At 41.4% G+C, this 22065-nt stretch overlaps 1 protein-coding gene and 1 long non-coding RNA gene across 5 annotated transcripts in view; one reads left to right on the top strand and one right to left on the bottom strand.

The window, feature by feature from the left end:
• Window positions 1-651: 651 nt before the first annotated feature.
• The window catches only part of LOC144013895 (uncharacterized), a 59962-nt gene continuing 38548 nt past the window's right edge, over window positions 652-22065 (bottom strand). Inside the window, exons 3-4 of one of the 2 annotated variants that reach the window (XR_013282360.1) lie at window positions 16670-16804; window positions 652-812 (exon numbers count right to left, since the gene is read on the bottom strand). This is a non-coding gene — a long non-coding RNA (uncharacterized LOC144013895). Of the gene's footprint in view, window positions 813-1337; window positions 1875-16669; window positions 16805-22065 lie in introns of those variants that run through there. The other variant, XR_013282359.1, reaches the window with a different exon arrangement.
• LOC144013893 (LIM domain and actin-binding protein 1-like) lies at window positions 5098-20127 on the top strand. Of its 3 annotated transcripts, XM_077513249.1 has the most exons (9): window positions 5098-5258; window positions 5914-6171; window positions 15042-15114; window positions 16700-16788; window positions 16857-16922; window positions 17002-17053; window positions 17310-17353; window positions 17430-17563; window positions 18792-20127. In XM_077513249.1, the coding sequence occupies exons 2-9, from the start codon at window positions 6043-6045 to the stop codon at window positions 19699-19701; spliced, it is 1497 nt and encodes a 498-aa protein (XP_077369375.1). In that variant the 5' UTR covers window positions 5098-5258; window positions 5914-6042; the 3' UTR covers window positions 19702-20127. The 3 variants fall into 3 exon arrangements, with proteins under 3 accessions (XP_077369375.1, XP_077369376.1, XP_077369377.1); XM_077513250.1 differs by lacking the exons at window positions 5098-5258; window positions 5914-6171 and adding an exon at window positions 9669-9829; XM_077513251.1 differs by lacking the exons at window positions 5098-5258; window positions 5914-6171 and adding an exon at window positions 11183-12842.

Below are 22065 nucleotides of genomic sequence, written 5' to 3'. Positions count from 1 at the left end.
CCATCCCTAATGAGAATAGTATATTTTTTTGGAAAAAATAAACAGGTAATATTACAAGAATAAAGTTGCATATTTTGTCAGATTAGATTAGATTAGATTTAAAAACCTGAACTGTTCGAGAGTAGATGTATTTTTGTGTACTGTAATATTAGTATTTTTTTTTTATTATTTTTTTTAGATTTCAATACATCAGATGGGAATAAAGTCATATATTCTTAGGAAAAAAAGGAAAATATCAGAATAAAAGTTTCTTTTTCTACATAAAAAAAATCAAGAATTTGCAAATATAGTTACAGTTTTTAGAATAAAAAAAGTCATAATGAGAAAATGTGTTTTTTTCCAACGTTGAAAAAAAAATATCTGAATTTTAAGAGAATTTATTAATATCGTTGCAACAACAGACTAAATATTGCAAGAAAAAAAATCCAAACATTTTTTAGCATGGTATTAATTTTTTTAAGAATAACTAGGAGGAATCAATTCCAAGCAATTTGGTCTCGAGCCGACGTGCAGTTTAGGAGTGAGTCACATCCTGGAAGGCCCCGATGACCTTTTGTGAGAACGGACCAGGCGGGAGTTACACCATGATGGCTCTGTTTCCAGTAACCCCACCACCCCCCACCCCCAACCTCCAGCCCAACACCCACTGCCTTGCCACATGGTCGTCCATTTAACCTTTAGATCACCATTGCCGATCCCGCACTTGGCGCCACCAGGTGGAGGTGAGTGCTGCCTCGTGATTGGTTGAGAGGATGTCAAGTGGGCACATCGCTCCTGTGACCTCCTCCACTGCAAACTACTCGTAGCAGCAGCTGAGTAAAGAGAAGCCAAAGGAAACTCTCAAGTGGTGGACAAGTGGACCTTACTGTAGATGTTTGTAGGTACACCGTATGTTTAGTTGTGTTGACATTTTATGAAGAACCACAGACAGGAAGTGACTTATTTGATGTCTCAACATCATGCAAGCAGTTTAGCTGGGTCTATTTGTTCCACTTTTATGCAAGACCAGTTTCATAAATCATCCTTTACAGACGTCAACAAATAAAACTAGATAAACCCCAACAATACATTTACGATGCTTCGTTGTTAAAATGAGTCTCAATGCGTTTTAAATTAATCAATGACTCAGATTTATTTATTTTTCATTTCCATCTGTTTATTGAAAAATGGCATTATTTCAAATGTTCAGTGCAGAAATTTACACAAAATAAAAGCAAATATTTGTAAATGTCTTGTTTGGAGGGTTCAACACAAAAAGACTGCTCTCATGGAGAATAACAGAAATGGGAGAATGCTTACAAAACCAGGTGATTTGGACAAGGTCTCTAAATGATCATCAGTATAGTTGTAAATAAATTTGACGATTGAGCTGTCAATTAATTGTTGCTGAGCGTGTGGAGTCTGACAAGCGGAAGGCAATCTGCTCCCATAAAGTCAAGCACAAATGTCTTCTCGACATTTCATTCCGGTTCTATTTAGACAAAGCAAAGAGCACGCTTGTGGATATTTTCCGTCTGCTGACCTTGTCCTGCTTTTCCTTATCTATCAATACGTGACCCAAAAGACAAATATTGACTCTTTTGAGAGACGCGAGTTTTTTTTTTGTTTTTTTTTACAGTTTTATAACTCCAATACACTTGAAACACAGGTAAACTTATTAAAACACATTCAGACATTAACACACACAAATTACAAAGACAAAATGTACAGTAAATAACCCAATTTGGGTAAAAACAAAAACAAAAGAATTGATCCACTACTTGGGTCAATTTGGCCCAACTTTCTTGGGGTCAAATTTGCACAAAACAAGCCAACTTAAAATAGCATGTGTTTGCAATATCGATTCCAACTCCCTCATCCTCTTCCGTTATGCACTGGGGAGGAGAGAAAAAATATATGAATTGGAGGCAATTAGCTTCATTTACTAAACTCTGCAAGCAACCAATCATATTATGCCCTGCTTAGATGTCCTCTCAAAAAAGAAAAGAGGAGCTCATTGCCAGTGACAGTATCAGGGGTTATTCGAAAGCTTGACTTTTTAAAATCACGCTAAACCGTCAAAACAGTCCCTGCCTGTGACATCGGCCAACACTTCTGCGAGTACGACATTCCGTCCGTCCATCCGTCACGCTCCACTGAAATCATTTGTGGATTATCACTTGATCAGCCCTGACCAGTTCCTCAAGTTGCACTCAAGTGACGGTCCAGCCAGGTGCAGCAAAAAAATAAAAAATAAAAAAATAGGACAAAAAATATCTATATTTCCAAAAGCTTTTTCTTTTAAAAAGTCAACTCGCTCAAAAGTACAGATGCCTGAAAATTCCACATAAAATATATATATATATATATATATATATATATATATATATATATATATATATATATATATATATATTAGGGGTGTCACGATTCGCCAACTCCACGATTCGATTTAAATTTCGATTTTGGGGTCACGATTCGATTTTTTTTTCGATTTTTTTTTTTTTTTTTTTTCGCTCCCCCACTTTATAACACAGAGGCATATGCTTCTGTAGGCTAAGGCTAGTCTATGATCATTGGTTCTATTCATTGTACAGTAAATCTTATTTCAAAAGATCGGCTACATATAGGTGATGCAATTTCCATATTATTTTTGTGTAAATTTATGTAATATATGATAATTGACATTAGGCAGGAATGATCAAATTCAAAGAATTTATTTACAATATAAAGTTAACCGTCTTGTTCTTACTGAAGTGTAAAATAAAAAATAAAAAAACAAAAACAAAAAGTCACAGTGGGTGCCTGCCATCTATTGACTGTTTTTGGTTACAACAGTGTGCTGTGCGTTCCTCTTAAAATAATGTGCAATGTGCAACAACAACAAAAAATATATTGTATCCAAAGTCATGGAACAAATACAGCCTGAACAAACTATATCCCAACATTTACAGTTGCTGGGCATACTGTAGCGTGGTTCAAGTACACTAATTAAATGTTTGAATCCAGCGTTTTCCAAGGCTGCAGGTCTGCTGCTATAAATAGACCTATGGATCTGGCGTTTCGCGCGAGCTGAAGTGTGTGGAAGTTTCACTGTAAATGAGGATGAAATAGTTGGTTGGACCGTTGTTTTCCCACTTCTAGTTGAATTTGATAAATCTAAATCTTTGTGATGCCTGCGTAAATGTCCCGTCATGTTTGTCGTGTTTCCTGTTGTTACGGCTGGCGGCTCGGGCCATTCAGTTTGAATGCGCCAGCGCGACACTCTGATTGGAGGACTGTGCCAGCGCGACACTCCGATTGGACGACTGTGCCAGCGCGACACTCCGATTGGACGACTGTGCCAGCGCGACGCTATTGTGTATCCGTGTATTATACCCCTATTGGTTACTGTTGTTTCTCCTCCGTTCTGTCAGTTCTGTCAAATGCGGTTATTATTTGTTCACCTTCCACTTTCACTCCCTTGTCAAACCCCTGCCTGAAATTTCAATTAAAACTACTCAGATGTTAAAGTCGACCCGTGTTTATATACTCTATATTTTCTGTTATTGTGTTACTTCCCTTCCCCTTGACGAGCCGGGCGTAACACCGTGGCCGAGTACAGTACGCGCACATAGCATATCTTGCAACTGTGGTCTTTTTATCGACAACGTGAACGTTGTCGACATAACTCACCGGGAACGCAAAATGTTTCCAAACTGGTGACGAGAGAAGCGGGAGCGGCTTGAAGCACCATTGCTGTGTCTGTCCGCGCTTGCCATCATGACTGCAGGAGAAGTCAGCTAACAAGTGCCGTTAGCTAGTAGCTGAATGGCTGCGTCTCATTTGCTTTCCTGGGAGGTGGCGGTGGCGGCGGTGGCGGCGGGCGCGGGGGGGGGGGCATCGAATCGTGTGTCCTCTCTTCTATTTCGATGCTCGAAATCGTGACGTAATTTCGATCGATTTCGATAAAAAATCGAAATCGTGACACCCTTAATATATATATATATATATATATATATATATATATATATATATATATATATATATATATATATATTATACAAGTATACGTTATATGTGCCAGCACTATATTTAAAAACAAAACAAAATGATGTTCTGATTAATTTTTCGTTTGTGGAATGAGTATTCAACAGAATCATTCCTCGAGCTCAGGTAGCCGCCATGATGGGAAATAGCACCCTCTGCTGGATGGATTATTTTGAGTCTTTTTTTGGGGAACGTTTTAACGCGATGTGGTCATAAACTGCTTCAAATAAAACTGTCTAAGTAGATAAGTAGATTTTTTTCTGGAAAAGCGCCAATCTCTGACTGGTTGTCAAGTTCCAGTTCAAAATATGCACCAGAAAGCTCTACAGGCTGAAATTCCGAGAAGTCGACTTGTGAAAATTATTGTGATGTTTCGAAATGCGTCACATGCCCTACAAACTCGATGTGAACATCACTAAAGAAACATTACTGGTGAGATGAGCAATTAAAGAATAAATAAATAAATCAACCCCCATGACCCTTGTGAGGAATAAGCGGTCAAGAAAATGGATGGATGGATGGATGGATGGATGGATGGATAAATAAATCATATGTTGGTCATCATCAATAGATTTCTGTGCATTTTTTGGTTCTGGGGGATTTTAGAAGCGTTTTAAGTGCTCGTTCCATGTTTTGTTTTGTTTTTATTAGAAGATGCAACCACTTGTCATGTTGCTATAAAAAATTGTGAAGCGTTTATATTAGCTATTAATGTTATCCTGGCGATTGTTTTGAGTCTCCTTTCTTTGTCATGACTTGTGCTGACCGCTGACTTGTTGGTCAGGTACCAGATGTCAGCAGAGGCGGGAAATGCCGACAAGAAGGAAACTGTATAGGTGAACATTTGCCACTTTCCAGTTTGGCTGTTGACTGACAGAATGTGCAAAGAGGCGGAATAGACGAGAGGACGGCAACTGTTGAATCAATCCGACGTGAACGCAGGTTAAGGTTGTGTTTTGTTTGCCACCACGGAGGATTGTAGCAGTCCACCACCCTCCTCATTTCCTGGACTTATTTTCCCTTTTTGCCCTCACTGACCACCTCTGTTTCTGATTTTCTCATCCTCCCCGCCCCCTTAGGTCCCTCCCTCACTGCCGGTTTCCTTCCTTCCCTCTCTCTCTCGTAGGGGGTGGGATAGGTACTGATCACTTCTCCTTGCTCTCACATCTGGAGCGTCTTGTGGCCTTTCCCGCCGGCTGGCCGACGCTCGATCACACCAGCGGACCGCCGGGTCTCCAGACCCTCCTCAGGTTTTAACTTCTTCTTTGGCTAAAAGTCTTTTCTTCCCTTCCTACTTTCCAAGCGCATCCAGCACACCCTTGCCTTCTGAATTGCTCTTTGTCTTTTTGCGCAGTTGTTTCCTGTCTTTTTACCCCCTGTCGTACCCTCCCCCTCTGACAAAGTTTCCCTTAAGTTGTGCTTCAAATGTCTCTAGCCTTTATCAATGTGTCTTTATGGGCTCAAAACATGCGCCACATATAGAAGGCAGCTCGTAACTCTCATTGTGTTGCCTAAAAAATGGTGAGTCATCATCTGGTGAGACATCTGGAGTCTGTCAGGAAAAATGTAGCCAAAGTTTCATCAATCCATTTTCTTCATCATGCCTTCTTTGATGATAACTTTTACATTTCTTGTGTTCAGAAAAAAAAAGAGAAGTTGTGTGACCTGGCTAATAGTTTCAGAAACGCAAATTGTCAGCCAGGTCACACAACTTCTCTTTACTCGAAAAATATTTGTCTGAACACAAGAAATCAAAAAGTCAACTTTTGTCAGTTCTGTGCCACTTCTCGGTTAATTTGTTAACACTTGAACACTTTCTGGTATTGTCTGGTTTCTGGATGAAAGGTTTTAGGTTGACATTGTGTTCCTTGTGTCTCATAAATATTTCATCTCTCTATGTGGCAGAATCTTCACAGTCGTCCCTTTGCAGTGGGAGCCTGAGCGGTTGGCCAACGTGAGGTCCCAGATCCAGAAACCACCGGACCAGCTTGACCGCAGCATCAAGTTGGCAGCGCCCATCAGGAGCAGACGGATATGGAAGCCAAGGCCAGCACAGTTGCGGACGAGCGGGAAGGAGCGCTCGCAGAGGTGCCCGATTTGGAAAGGCCGAGCATTCCCATCAATGACCTGAAGATGATTTTCGAGAAGGGGGAGGCGGACCAGGTGAGTCGTCCCCACAAGGACTGGGAACACACGACAACTTAATTGCTTTGCACCACGGTTCAACCCAGCTGCAAAGCAAGTCAACAACTTTGCCTTTAGTTCCGTGCTGCTGAAGGGTCACGCTTTGGTTTGAGTCAATGAGTCTGCTTGTTGTCAAAAAGCCTCGGAGGCAAGTCACGCCCCTCGTCACATGCTGCGCTCTCCCCTCGCCATCCTTCCCTCAGCTGACGGCTTCTCGCTTTATGCTCCAAAAGGGGTGCTAATGCTCGAAAGTGGAGCATGACGGGTGTCGCGTTGGACCTGCTGTCATGCGTGTCTTGCAAAATCTAAAGTTGGGACACTCGCAAGTGTGACATCGTCGTTTGTGATGGAAACCAAACATGAAGAAGTCATTATGAAGCTTTTAGGTGGGCAGTGTTCAAAGGGGGCAGAGACCCAGTCCTTCCGCAAAAAGATAAATTGTAATTGACTGCACCCTACTGATTTTTTAAAAATAATTTCCTATAAACAATTTAAACCATAAATACAGGATACAATGAGCACTAAACAGTTTAAAATCATTTAAAACTCATCCAATCCAATTAAATCCGAAAAACAACACAGTCCACCAAAGTGCTGCACACAAATTGAAGAAAAAGGCACAAAGTAGACAACAAATAATAAGAAAATAAAAGAATAACACAGTAAAAAGGCGCAGTAAACTAAACATAAAAACAGTAACAAAGTCAATTCTCAAGCCGGGTTCAATGAGAGTAAGAAGAATTGAGTTTTTCAAAAGAGGAAGTGAATTGAGCTGATGTTCAGCGGAAGATCATTACATATCCTTGGTACGACCACTAAAAAGCTCGACCACCTCTCACATTTCATCTTATACTCTTCAAAAATAAATTACAGATGATTTGATTTCAAAATAAAAATATAAATGCACCATCGCCGAGTTCTTCCACTTACAAACTGGGCTAAACTTAGCTCCTGCCCAACATATCAAATTGTGATGGACATTTTGTCATTCACACAACAGAATAAGCTTGTTTTGTGTTCAAATCTGTTAAGTCTATTACTGAGAAATTTGATCAACATTATTTCAGTATATTGCCCAAAGCCAGCTGGGATAGGCTCCCGCACCCCCACGACCTTTGTGAGGAGTAAGTAAAAATGGATGGATGGATGATTTCAGTATACAGTTGCCCCTTGCCATATAAATTTAAAAAATATAGTGTTGAAGTTTCACTATATCTTAGATTTTTAAATGTTACATGTCTAATTTTAGCATGTCCTCACAGTTCTGAGGATTCGGGTTCGAGTCCGGGCTCCGGCCTTCCTGGGTGGAGTTTGCATGTTCTCCCCGTGCCTGCGTGGGTCTTCTCCGGGTACTCCGGTCTCCTCCCACATTCCAAAGACATGCATGGCAGGTTAATTGGGAGCTCCGAATTGTCCCTAGGTGTGCTTGTGAATGTAGATGGTTGTTCGTCTCTGTGTGCCCTGCGATTGGCTGGCAACCAGTCCAGGGTGTCCCCCGCCTACTGCCCAGAGCCAGCTAAGATAGGCTCCAGCACCCCCCGCGACCCTTATGAGGAATAAGTGGTCAAGAAAATGGATGGATGTCTAATTTTAGAGATTTTATTTTATTTTTTGATGAATTGTATGATTATTTTTCCATACGTACCATCCTCCTTGCAGACTGACGTAGCAAGATGTACGAGGCAGAAAGCACAAGTACACAAAAGACAGAATGCTTTAAGTGCGATCATTTCACACTTGAAAAATAAAGAAAACAACGTGGAATGTGTCTACTGCAAAGCTGCACTGCTTTGCTTAACTGCATAATCATTAGCTAATTGATTATAGCATACCAAAGCTAGGCCTGCTAGCTGCTGGTGGACTAGCTTTATTAAACAAACTAAACAGATAACAAGTACATTCATTCACTAGCTGCAAAGTCCAGAACTGATGATGATTGATAGACGAGCTAACCTTAGCTAACAACAGTTTAAAGCAGGGGTGTCAAACTCACGCTAGCTTAGGGGCCGCATGGAGGAAAATATATTATCAAGTGGGCCGCATCAGAAAAATAACGGTATATAACTTAAAAACAATTGCTGTCATTTATACGCAGATTTTCGTAGACCAGACCTAAATTACGGAGCTCAATTGTAATCATATTTTTTCGAAAAATAACACAAATGCAAATAGAACACAGCAACACTTTGCCGGTATACATTCTGGATGTGTGAAATCGACCTGTTTTGCATATATATTGTTCCCAGAATGCACTGCATGGCGCAGTTAATGATGTTATAAGGACGTTTATCCTTGTCATATCTATTTGTGTTACCAGTAATTGAATTTGTGTCGTATTTAACACATTTATGTTTGTGTATGATTACAAAAAAATAATAATAATAATTAAACAAACTGTAGTTAAAGTTGTGTGTAAAATAATGACATCCCGGACGACGATTCCCTGGACAAGTTGCATTGGTCATCTGAGGACTGCTTGTGAAATTACAAAGTTATATGTTTTGATTGTGGCTGGCTGATTAATTAGTCGGACATTACAAATTTTTAAGTTTTTTTTTTATTTTTTTACTTAAAATTATCTCGCGGGCCGGATTAAACCCATTTGCGGGCCTGATCCGGCCCGCGGGCCGTATGTTTGACACCCCTGGTTTAAACTCTCATTTACTAAACTAAACTAAGCTAAGCTACGCTAAGCGACTCACAAATGGTAAATGTGTAGCATTTCAGCAGCAATAGTGGCTACAGGAGGTAGTAAAAAAATCCCATACAAAAGAAGATATTCGTACTAGAAGCATATTGCTTATATTAATGTGACACGTCCTTTGTTTGTCATCGTTGCTTGCTAGTGCAACACTCGTGTAGCTCACAGTAGACCTATCCCTTGTGTGTTTTTACATTCTTGGCCAAGAAGGATGAAAACAGAAACCAAAACTATTGTCATTGCTTAAACTCTCTAAAGGTCCGGTTGTATGCCGTATGTTGTACAGCAAACCTCAGCCACCAGATCAGGCCTACTGTACATATTTTTGGTGACATTTTCATTTGGTAGTAAGCTGTGAGTTTTTAGCTGAATAATGGTTAACACTAACCAAAGTACAATGATCCCCATTTATTGCAAGAGTCATGTTCCAAACTCTCTTGCATTATAGGCGAGCATTTGTTATACAAAAAGTTTATTTACGTCTTTAAATATCCCTGCCACACACTGCAATTACATTGAAACGTTTTAAACAGACTTTTTAAACACATTGTAAACACATGTCAATAAAAAATTGTTTAAAGTAGAATGCTCTATAGAGTGGGATGAAGATATAGTGGGGGATTAGTGTAAGCTAAAACACAAGCACAAGTAGGCAATTACAGCCATAAACTGAATAAAAGCCCATTTAAAATAGCCCAGGGTCACATGACCACGCATAATGAGTGCTCATCATCAATGTAGTCACTCCTTATTATGTCAACAAAAGGTAAGAGCGGTTGAAAGCATTCAAGCTGCAGCGTGTGTCTTTAAGCCATCACGCGTCATCATAAAGGACATGACGCCTGCTGCACAGTTCTAGCCAGATGATGAGTGCAAATTAGCGACCACTGAGGACTTCAACACACCCGTACCGACGGGCCTTTTCATTCCAAGACAGTGAGTATGGACTCAACTTCATCAACAGCCAGTAACAGTCAAAAACTCATTTGGATCTTGGTGTAAAAAAACAGAATAACGTGACCAAGTCACTCAAGTTTTGCGTTTGAAAGGAAGCACGGGCTTAAATCATCTTGATAGAAAGCTTGGCGTGAACCCCCCCACAAGCGAAGATCCGCCGCGCTTAGGAATGTTGGCCTGTCCGCTCATGTGACCTTTTTTTCTCGTCTTATCTTTGGATCAGGAATGTCTTTGTATTAAGTTGAGCACAGCGGCAGCCTGCTTCGACACGATCGGCAGTTGTACTTCAACTTGAGATCAGAACAAAACACATCACATGCACACAAAAAAAACAAGCCTGTAGGCTTGCACACTTTCTCCACAAATTTCTCCTTACTGTTGACTTGAAAACTTGAAAGCAACATTTTATAACTTGATGGTTCTTGTTTTATAAGACCCATGTTTGTATGTACTACTACTTGACCCGCCTTCACGCTGTATTCTGTTGAGGTGTGCCATGACTTTGTTAACCAATGGATTATTGAGCTCTTATCTGTCGTTCTGATGATGGTGGTCATCAATAACTAGTGAGATGAATAATGACGTGAACCTCTTTGACTTAGATGTTTCTTAATTCTTTTATTTCGTTTAAACATGGTGAGAATTATTATTAGTTTACAAGAAAAGCATAACATGAATTTTAAGACATGCTCGCATTGACTTTCTCACTGGATTATTTCTAATTTTGTTCATTTCTATTGTGCACGGTGGAGGTTATCACGAACAACTCATGAGAGGAGCTCGTTAGATGGTGGACGTTTTCATGAAAAACTGACACGGACATTCACAAAACTGATCGGATGACACGTCTTGCTCACATGGACTTGAGCGCAACCAATCGTGCTGGGCCAAGTACGCATTAGAACAGTCGACTAGCTAAACGTATAATGAAAAAAAAAAGGTTGTCCATGATTCAAATGTGGTCAACTGATTTTCGAGGTGAAGAAAATTATATGAGTTTAGCATTATATAGTATATACGTGTGACCAATGTATGGTCAACTGACTTTGAATAGCAAAATAGCAAAAATATATACGGTATATCTGCTTTTTTAATGATGTAACTCAATAATTTATAGTGATGACTGCAGTACTAACCCTATCCACAAGCAGAATTAAAAAAAAGTCCATACAAAGAAAAGCAAGCATGCCAAATTACTAATAGTTTTGAAAATATTAGCTTTTATTTTTCTGGCAACAGAAACAAATTAGAGGTGAAATTTCTAGTGCGGTTATAAAGTCCAGATTTGGGTATCAGTGCGATGATTTTGTACAATAAAAAAAAAAAAAAAGGTCTTTGAAAGCCTGAAACCGGCACATTCGTGATATTAAATTGGCTGTTGTCCGAGCACACCGCTTGGATTATGTAGGTAGTACACAAGCGCAGAGGCCTTGTAAAAGCAATTTTATTGCATAGTTTAGTGATTATGAAAGGCTGAAACGGCATGAAAGGACTCAATACGGTCAATTGGACGCGAGGGCGGAGGAGTTCGCACAACGGCGCCCGCTGTGCGTCTTTGTTAGAGCGATGATGTCATGTTGTGTGCTCATGACATCAGCTGATCTTCAACCTCATCAAAGCTCACCTCATCAGTCACGTGTGCCAAAACTCCCCCCAACACGCACGCACTCCTCATCCCCAGTCTCAACCTCTACGTTTTGTTAACCCTTTAATCCCGCCGTCTCCTTCCAAGTCTTATCCAAATATGCCCCTCCCCCTTCCCCATCCTTCCTGTCACCCCATTGTCAGGCCTGGAAAGAGAAGCCATTGAGTGACATGCGAAACCTAGCAAGTGAGGCCTTCTGTGCTGGCCTGAACTATTACAAGCACAACCCAAATTCGAATATTTGTTCCATGGAAATGTTATCAATATTTTCCCAACAGTCAATTGTGTTCATTTGGTTGCATTCTCATTGGCTGCCGTGCTTCCAGTATGTGGATGTTAGATTGTTCTTTTGTCCAATCAGATTTCAGCCTCTGTGTTGCCATGCCCATCTAATCTGCCCAATCACTGGTACTGGCCAATGTAATGTAAAATAGATTTTTTTAATGGGGCAAGCCAGGATCGATCCTTTTCCCTCCGTTTTGGCAGCACAAAGCTTTACCAATGAGCTAAGGTTCTGGGCCACCAATACAGTTCAGGACTTCATTTGAACACTAAGGGAACAGGGTACATAAAATGCTGACCTACTTTTTTCTTTTAAGAAAATGAAATACTTATAGAATTTATAGTAAGAGAGCAGAACTGAACAGCTTGAAGCGTCTTTATTCAACAATTCACTATTTGACAGTGTTGCTGGGTGAAGTGAGTTGTTCCCTGACAAGATAAGTTGCTTGTATCTAAAAAATTTTTTGCTCACAATTCAAGACTGCCATCTGGTTTGGTTAACGTTTGACCATCTATTGGCGTAACTTCCTTGTTGGTGGGTTTAAAAATAAACAGAGACTTCTCATGTATGTTGTTTAAGTCCAAGTCAAGTCGGAGTCATTCAGAAGTTTTAACCCAGCAAGTTTCAAGTCCTAAAAGTCGTGACTTCAGTCCAACTTGAGTTAAGTGACTTGTGTCAACCGCCTCTGTAAATGAGTTTCCACAGTAGCTACGCCTTGCTCTTGTTTGGCATCATGGAAACCTCATACAGACCCGCTTGATTAAGCCCCTTCAACTCCCCTCCTCCCCTTTTTATCCCACAAACCATCCAGCATGAACCCCCGCCTTTGCCTTCTTATCCCACTGATTGCACCTGCTCCCTGTCCCCATTGCACCACCCTCCCCCCGTAGGGTACCCGGGAGGGGGGGGGGTCCGCTCCAGCCCTCATTCATCCCTTCTGTGTGTCATGAGCAAGTCTAGGCTAGCCCGCTCAGTCTGCGTCTGGACCCGCCGGAGTCGTGCGCCGCCTTGCCTGAACATCCGCGCCGTGTCAGTCATTGTTTCTCTTCACAAGAGCCAACGAGGTAGTAGCTAAATTAACATGAGTTCTTTTGTTTTGTCTTGCAAGTTTTCCTGCTTTGTTGTTGTACTAACGAAAGCCGCCTGTCAAAGTTGCCAAGTTCACGTGTGGCTCTTTGGGGCCCAAATAGTTCATCGTTTTCCTACTTGGTCTTTGTTTTTGGAAGGCTTGATTAATGCGAGCCCAGTTTGTTGTCTTGATTTAGTCGCGTGCGAGAGACTGCGCGTGTCTGTACGTGAGCATCAAGATTAGCGGCAGATTCTTTGTCTGGCCCATTGATGCACCCTCCTGAGCGACCATGTGCGTGTTTACATCAGGCTGGCCACATGTTTACACCCCCTCCTCGTGTGTCCGGGAGACCCCCCGCCACCCCCCACCCCCAACATCTGTTGGTTCTTCCTCTAAGCTGCCCCCTCGGCCTGTGGAACATAATCCACCCGTGGGGATTGATCCATTACCATGGAGGTAGTTTGGGAGTGATTTGGGACTTCTTCAGTTCACATTCTTGTTCTTGCAGTGGTTGCTTTTTGAGCCCTAATAACTCTAATGTCAATAATCACCCAGGCCTAATTTCCACCATCGTACCTGATTGGCTACTTGACTGACTAAAATCAAACATTGCAATAGTGCACTTGAGGTATTGATCAATTAACTAAAAAATCAGATCAAGTAATTAATTATGTAATAATTTGAGCTGTCAAAAGATTACATTTTTTAATCAAATTAATCACATCTTAGAATTTTGATTAATCACGATTAATTGCTTAATTAAAAAGGCTTTTTTCGTCAACATTTTTTGCCTGCCAAATTTAAAGAGCATGTTATGTGTTAATTATTTTGATTTTTTGATCCACTCGACACGCTCCTCCTCCTTTTCCTAATCAGTTAATTACTTGCATAATATAAAATGGAAAAAATGACCCCGATAGTTTGACATGAACAAATATTCTGAATGTCATACGCAAACATTTGTTAAATGCTTCACTTTAATGCATGTAGTTATGTTTACTGCTCAAACACCACCTGTGCTACCTTTTATGTAACCATCCGCTGTTAGCTAAAGGATCACGAAAGGATCATCTGAGGTCAAAATTAAGTGTGATTAGTCTGAGATAATAGATGATAATTTGATTATTTTTTTTTTGATTAAGTAGTTAACGCTTTAACTTTGACATCACTAATAATAATAATTATATATATATATATATATATATATATATATATATATATATATATATATATATATATATATATATATATATATATATATATATATATTATTTATTATTCTTATTACAATTATTATTATTATTATTATTATTATTATTATTATTATTATTATTATTAATACAATAAATAATTACCGGTAATAATTAAATCAGATCAATTAAAAAGAGCCAACTCAATTTAACTTAAACAATGTAAACATTCAAATGTAATAAGGCGAGCGTGATTGTCACTTGATGAGCCTGAGCTACAACGGGGCATTTTGTTACAGGATTGTTGATGGTAGACAAAACAAGCCCAAGCTCGTGGAACGTTCCATTCCACCTTGATCAAGTGAGGGCAAAGGCCTGCAAGCATTTCATCTGTTCCAGCTTCTGCAACAAACACAACCCTCCTGAACAGTATCATCTTGTGTCTGCTCTCTGCATTTTTTTGTGAACTTCTACAACTTGTTGAGGCCGGCTGACTTTTTTTTAATTTTTATTATTTTTTTATTTATTTTTTTTCAGGCTTTTTTTTGTTAATAAATACAGCAAACCCAACCCAAACCTATCTTAGCTACTCTATTCCAACAGTTCGATCATATTTTAAATTTTGTGCCCCAAACACTGCAACAAAACCATAAAACTCCCATCATTCATTCCTATATCATCATTTCAAAGGATACTGTACTTTTATTCACTATGCTGTGATGTGATGTCATGCTTGATGAGACGTGCGCAGTGTGTTTTGTCTTGCGCCGATCAGACAGGCTCGTCTGTTGGCCTTTCTGAGCTCATTAAGGGGATTAAAGTTGTGGGGACACCAACGCAGACTAAAGACTGGCTTTGCACTTGGATTCCCCTGATGAACGTTAAATGTGGATGTTGAGGCGTGAAGGGATTGTGCCATGCTGGACAACCTCACAAGCACTGTTTTGATCTCTGCCTTGTGTTTAATTGCCTCCTATTTTATTTTCCGGCTGTTTTCTTACCAGGGGTCTCGAGAGCAGCCAAGCAAAGCAAACGGTGTGGATACCAATACGACCGTCATGGAGCAACATCTTGGGGGTACGTCATCAAACTGTGCTTAAACATGTTCGCCTGAATGCAACATATGCAACTTTAAGTCTATTTAACACACGACACGCTTGCATCAGAGCCGTAACAACGAAACGATCGCAGCTCAGTGTGTTTTTGCCACAATAGGGCTAACTATTATTTGAATTAGGGCTGCACGAGATTGGAAAAACATGCGATATGCGATATACTTGCTGAACATAGCGATATCGATATTATTGCGATATTTAACATGTACCTAAAGAAATTACATTTTTATTACCTAATGAAAGAAAAACATTTTTCATGTGGCAAAATAAGCAACCTTAATGCAATCTTAGTTAATTAATTGTAATTATCTCTTGATCATTTTCAAATATTGAATGGCGATGCACATTTCAGTTAGCATCTGACTGGTCAAATTCATATAAAAAGCATAAAATTCCATATAAAACTTATTGCATGCCTTTGCGATATGCATATTGCAAGGCCCAATATCGCGATATCGATATTTTTTCGATATATTGTGCAGCCCTAATTTGAATAATCTGTTATTTATTTATTTATTTATTTATTTATTATTGATGAATTTAATAAAAATAACTTATCTCTTCATGAAAAAAACTGACATTCTATCAGTTTGAGAGGCCAGAAAATGCACAAACAAATTGATGATTCAGTTCCTGGTTTGGTCTGTAGCATTGGTCAAAAAATGGACGTAAAATCAAGTCTTTTAAAAAAAATAAATAAATAAAAAATCAAAGAATACTATGAACGAGAGGCTTGAAACTTTATAGGATTTAGACAATGTTAAGTTCAGCAAGGCCTCCAAACAATCACCTTTCTAAATGGTTGTTGATGCATTTCACAAACGATTAATTGTTGCACCTCTCACGCTTTGCTTTCGCTTTGCTATGATGGCCTGCGCCCACTGTGCATTTTGGCTCATAATATTCTACATTGCCGATTAACCAACAGAAAAACCAGCGGCTAACAGTACTGCCTGAAAGTTCACTTGGGTTTCAGCCGTGCTACTCAGTGTGTGGTGGGCCTTCCATTGAAGAGTGACACAAAAAGTTGGAAAATTGCCGCTTGTGCAAGAAGTATAAAAGGAGCTTCTGACACCACCACTGAAGTGGGGAAAATTTGATTTGATGCATTATTTAAAATGGTCCCCATTCCGTGTTGGTGCGTCTTTTTAAATAAACGACTTACATACACAACACAGATCTTATTTACATATAAAAGTGGTCCTGGAACCCCGTGGGACCCCCTGTTTATTTTTTTAAAGAGCAACATCACGTAAAATAATACTAGTAATATAAAATAATACTAGTCTAAAATACTACTACTACTACTACTACTACTACTACTAATAATAATAATAATAATAATAAAATACTAATAATACAAGCAATTCACATGTCGTGTAAAAGGGATGTCAGACACTACAGTATTTCGGAAAGTGGGAAAGTGCCGAGTTGACAAAATCACCCATAATTCTCAGGGGCGAATAGTTTGCCGACAAAATAATGAAGTGGAACAAGCAGAAGCTGCTTTTCCTCACCTTGAATGTGTTGTCTTGCATTTGCAACAGACGGAAGTCTGGCGGAGTCGACTCCCCTCCGAGACAGGATGGCCCTCTACCAGGCAGCCATCTCCAAACAGGATACCACCCCGGTCAACGTGAGTATTGTATATTCTCCATGTAAAAAGAAGAAAAAGAGTCCATTAACATGAGTCATTTCTTACAGACTGACGTGCAAGAAACATTTGGTGGCAGTCAGAAGGAGAACGTCCCGCCCTTCTCCCTGGACATGGTGAGCTCAGCCTGTACAGGCTTACGATGATGAATTTTGGGTCAGCAACACATGACACAAGTTCTTTTCCTCTCATTAGAGTCCAGAGTCTGAGCCGCCAAACAGAAAAAGTTTGAATGCAGAGAACAACGGTAATGCATTTCTGTATTTATTTACCTTCAACTATTAATTCAAATAGCATCACAACACACATACAGCTAATAAAAGAGTGACTGAGAACAGGCAATGATTTGGGCGATTTGGAAGAATCCTGACAGTGTTGAGACTTTTACCAGAATTCCCTACGCATCCCACCCAGATTGAATGATTTGTGATTTCTGAAAGTCTCAGCTGCTAAATAGCACCACCCAGTGTTTAAATGACCTAAATGTCAATTTGCTGCCACAGGTGCCAGCAATGCCGCTTCCTGTTCTCCAGCCAAAACTCCAAGGGTGAGTCTCGTACACCAAACACACACCTACACAATCCACTCACACTCCCGCGTATGTAACTGGATGCCCTAAGCAGAATTTCCACCTGCCGGTGCGAGAAGTGTGCATCTCCTGCCAGAAGACGGTGTACCCGCTGGAGAGGCTGGTGGCCAATCAGCACGTCTTCCACAGCGCTTGCTTCCGCTGCTGCCACTGCAACACCAAACTCAGGTGAGGAGGCGGGACAAGCATCGATCGCGAGTACCTTTTAATTCTTCACACATTTTTTGCAATTTGCAGCAGTGTTGATCTCATTTGCAGGGATTGTTTTTTTTTTTTGTAAGACTACATAGTAAATTTGACTTTAAACAGTGTCTATTTGTTCCCTCACTAAACAGAGTAGAATTTACACTTGGAAGAGAGTAAAATATTTTGAGTACATTTTACTCAAAGTATTTTTAGTGTGTACGAGAGAATTTGCCTATCACATGAAAAAAAACATTATAGATTTTTCACCCAGAGTAAAGTCAATTTGGCAAGGAGAGATTTTGACTAAATTTAACTAGTTTATTAAAAAAAAAAAAAGTCAATCAAGGGTTGAGGAACAAACCCGCAAATCCAGGTTTGGAGACCATGCTGCTCCTACTGTGTGTTAGTATACCACTCGTCAGCTGGAATCTTCCTACCTCAAGACCAAATCCCGATGTTTTTTTTGTTTTGTTTTTAAATCTCATTTTGGATATTAGCAAACAGTAGGAGTGGCATAGCTCAGGTGGTAGAGTGGCAGTCTCCCAAGCTGAAGGATGTGAGTTTGTCCCTCAACCCTTGTGTAAAGTTTTTAAAATAATAATAAACTAGTAAAATGTTGGAATTTTTGAGTGAAAAAACTTTACTCGTTTTTTGTCACGGGAAAGGCCAATTCTCTCGTGCACAGTAAAAATACTTTGAGTAAAATTTACTCTGACTATTTTACTCTCTTCCGAGTGTAAATTTTACAGGGAGAACACGAGTTCCGACGCTAGCGATGACTTAAGTCAAATTAACCCAGCAATATTTACATCAAAATAATTGGCACAAAATATCTAAAATACTGTACATAAAATAATACTACTACTACTACTAATAATAATAATAATAAGAAGCTGGGTGGGGGGGTGGGGGGGTGGGGGGGTTCTGATGTGGAAAAAAAAGAGGGTGAAAAGCCAAAGATACTTCCACAAGTGGACAAGCGCTAGCACTAGCTAAGGGCTAAATAGCGGACGAGGGGAAAACACTGCGGGCTCTATGGTGGACGAGGAGCCAAAATGGAGGACAGGGCACAACCGTTGTAAAGTCTTAACTCGGGACTCCCTGTACTCTGTTTAGAATGGAACCAAATCGACTGTTCAGAACAAAATGGACTCTACAAAATTTACTGTGTAGGTTGAAGGCATCATATTGTTGTCTTTTGTCCGTCTAGTTTGCTCAACTACGCCTCCCTGCACAACAACGTGTATTGCAAGCCACACTTCAGCCAGCTCTTCAAGGCCAAGGGGAACTACGACGAGGGCTTCGGCCACCGGCCCCACAAGGAGTTGTGGGAGAGCAAAGGCGAGGCAGGCGAGACTGGCGCCCCGTCGACCACTTTGCCGCAGGTCACCAAGAGCCCCTCTTGCCAGGGCTCTGAGCTGACCAGCCCCAACGTGGAGGAGTCCCCGCTCGCCAAGGTCAACGTCCTGACCGCCACCATGGAGGCCCTGGGACAAGGAACCCCAGAGAAGAGCGACAAGCCGGCGGAGGCGCGCAGGCTGAAAATCTCCTGGCCGCCGACGCCTGAAGTCAACGCCGACGACGTCGTCTCCTTCTCGCTGCCCGAACAAGCCAAGGAAGCTTCCCGGAGGAGCTCCTCCATGAAAGAGCGCTGCATGGCCTTCACGCAGGGGGGCCAAGCTGCCGCCGAACCCGAGGAGTCCCCGAGCAGGGAGCCGCAGCCCGGGGGGCCGTCGCCGGACAACCGCACGCCCACGGAGGACAGCTGCGTAGATGTCAACAGCAGCTTCGGGGAGGAGGGCGAAGACTTGCTGGAGAAGGGAGACCAAGATGCGGTGCAGGGAGAAGACGAGCCCGAGCGTCTTATCGACCACGAGGTCGACCAAGTGGGTTCAGCTTGGCTGCAGAAGCAGACGGGGGACAACGAAGAGGAAGAGGAACAGGTGACGGTGGAGAAGTCGTCTCAGGAGGAAGAGGCGGAGGCCAGCCGCTCGCCGCAGGATGTGGGCTTCTTTGAGGGCGAGGAGGCCGACGACAAGGCGGAGCTGGAGGTGCTGAGCGTGGAGGAAATGATCAAGCAAAATCGCTACTATGAGGAAGAGGATGGGGAGGAGTTCTGAATTCAGCTGATGTCCAGTCACATCCGCGTCCACCTTGCCGAGTTGCCGCAAATTTCAGGTTGAATCCCACCAAGTTCTTCAACTGTGCCTCTTTTCTACTTTTAAAGCCATTCCAACTTCTTCTTAAGTGAAACGTAAAGGCCCAAAGACTCAAATATATTTCACACCAACAGAATGTTTTGCCACTGCAGCTTGCTGCTTCTGCATTTCAAATTATGAGAGCAATAACAGTTCAACCAAAATAAAACCAACGCCTTCAATCTGTTACCATTTTTAAGAACTTGTAAAGTTTTTTTGTTTGTTTTAAACACTATTGCCATTCATATGTTCATCTTGAAAATTGTTAACTCAAAACTGGATCAACTGCTTGTGATGTACTGTTTCTAAGGCCATGATTTGCTATTTAAATAAATTGTGTACAAAATATCCGAGTTGTTGCTCCTCTGTAAAAGATGACACTACAACACTATAACAGGTATCTTCAAGGTGACTATACATGCTATACAACATGCTGCAACAACCTGCAGACCATTGAGAAGCTGCTACAGTAATCCATCCATACATTTTCTTGACCGCTTATTCCTCACAAGGGTCGCGGGGGCTGCTGGCGCCTATCTCAGCTGGCTCTGGGCAGTAGGCGGGGGACACCCTGGACTGGTTGCCAACCAATCGCAGGGCACACAGAGACGAACAACCATCCACACGCACACGCACACCTAGGGACAATTCGGAGCGCCCAATTAACCTGCCATGCATGTCTTTGGAATGTGGGAGGAGACCGGAGTACCCGGAGAAGACCCACGCGGGCACGGGGAGAACATGCAAACTCCACCCAGGAAGGTCCGAGCCTGGACTCGAACCGGAGACCTCAGAACTGGGAAGCGGACGTGCTAACCACTCGACTACCGTGCCGCCCTGCTACAGTAATATTAGAAATTAATATTCAGATGCATAAATGACATTTAGGAGACCAACAGAAAGCCACTTTTACAGGAGGTTTACCCATCCACCCATCCATCCGAACATTTAGAGCAAAGACTTGATTGGAAAGTCTAGCTGTGCAGAACCTGCCTGACTATGGAAGCTCCGGCAAGAGGACCACAAGCAAGTCTGCGCTCCGTCACCGGGGGGCGCCCTCCGCCATCCAGAGAGCTTGTCAACGCAGCGTGGTTTGAGTGCCACAGAGAACCTTTGCTTATTTTTCTTGGCCAGTGTCAAATGAAGTAAAGCAGAGCAAGGGTGTTGGACCTCGGCGGTGACAGCTGAAAGAGCGCACAGCGTAGGATTTACAATCTCGTGTTGGAGTCAAGGTCGCCTGATGAGGCGCTGTGATGATGACGATGACATTTACAAGCCAGCGTAAGTCTTAAATATGCTGCCTGCAGAGTCATGAGCGCGACGTGGACTTGGGTCTCGTCCGCTGAGGTGGAGCAGGTCTACTTTGACTTTGAAGTTGGCAGGATTTTAGAAGACAGGCAGACAGGCCTATTGGTTGTGCAAAGGTCAATCGGGCAAGGTTGATCCCAATGTTAATCTCGGCGCCTTGTCCGTTCTCCAAGAATGAGGAGCCGAGGCACTTATAAGTTGACGTCTTCCAGCATCATGCCGTCAAGTAGGATTGTTGGTTCGACATAATGACCTCTGAGTCTTTGTTCTGATGAAAATGAGTTACTTTGAAAATGTGAGGCCGCAGAAACTTTGCGTGCGGTCGTGTGAATGACTGGCGCCGTTTTATTGGTCAAATGGAATCAAACAACACAAGTAACTCCATTAGATTGGTGAATCTTAGTCATGTGACAGAGACCAAGGTGGAGGTTTCGCACACAATCCAAAACACAAAAATCGTCTGAGGCAATAATAGATTAACAATATATAAAGGAGTGAGTGCAATGTGGTTGAGTTAAAGTGGAAGTCAAAAAAAAAAAAAAAGACAATATGTTCTATGCAGCACCACTAGTCTAAATATGGTATTCTGGTTAATATTGCATTAGTGGAATATGAGTTAAGCCGTAGGCAGTATCTTATTTTGAAATGGCTTGGTCAGAGCCATCAAAAAGGCACAACAAAATCCAGCAGTTTTTATCAATATCATGAGGCCATTTTGCCACAACCAATCACAGCTCAGCTTCAGAAAACAGGTGAATTGATCGTCTGAGCAACTGTGATGTCATCTTCAGTCGACTGTAAGTGACAAAATGGCTGCCAACCTAAAAAAGGATAAAAATGGCTAAATTTTGCTGCATAACTCATATTCCACAAATGTAATATTAATCTAAATGTCATGTTTAGACACATAATATATTATTGTCAAGAAATGTTTAACTCATTCATTCCCCTCCACAGGTTATCTCGGGTATTTAATAT

The sequence above is a fragment of the Festucalex cinctus genome, chromosome 2, assembly GCF_051991245.1.
Source record: "Festucalex cinctus isolate MCC-2025b chromosome 2, RoL_Fcin_1.0, whole genome shotgun sequence".
In the NCBI taxonomy this organism is placed as follows: domain Eukaryota; kingdom Metazoa; phylum Chordata; class Actinopteri; order Syngnathiformes; family Syngnathidae; genus Festucalex; species Festucalex cinctus.
This window is presented reverse-complemented; position numbering and strand designations above follow the sequence as displayed.

Bases quoted from the DNA above. Each gene is read 5' to 3' on its own strand.
- LOC144013893 (XM_077513249.1), top strand. From the start codon at position 6,043: ATGGAAGCCAAGGCCAGCACAGTTGCGGACGAGCGGGAAGGAGCGCTC. The intron at 17,054-17,309 runs GTAATGCATTTC...TTGCTGCCACAG, and splicing joins TTTGAATGCAGAGAACAACG to GTGCCAGCAATGCCGCTTCC. The intron at 17,354-17,429 runs GTGAGTCTCGTA...TGCCCTAAGCAG, and splicing joins CTCCAGCCAAAACTCCAAGG to AATTTCCACCTGCCGGTGCG.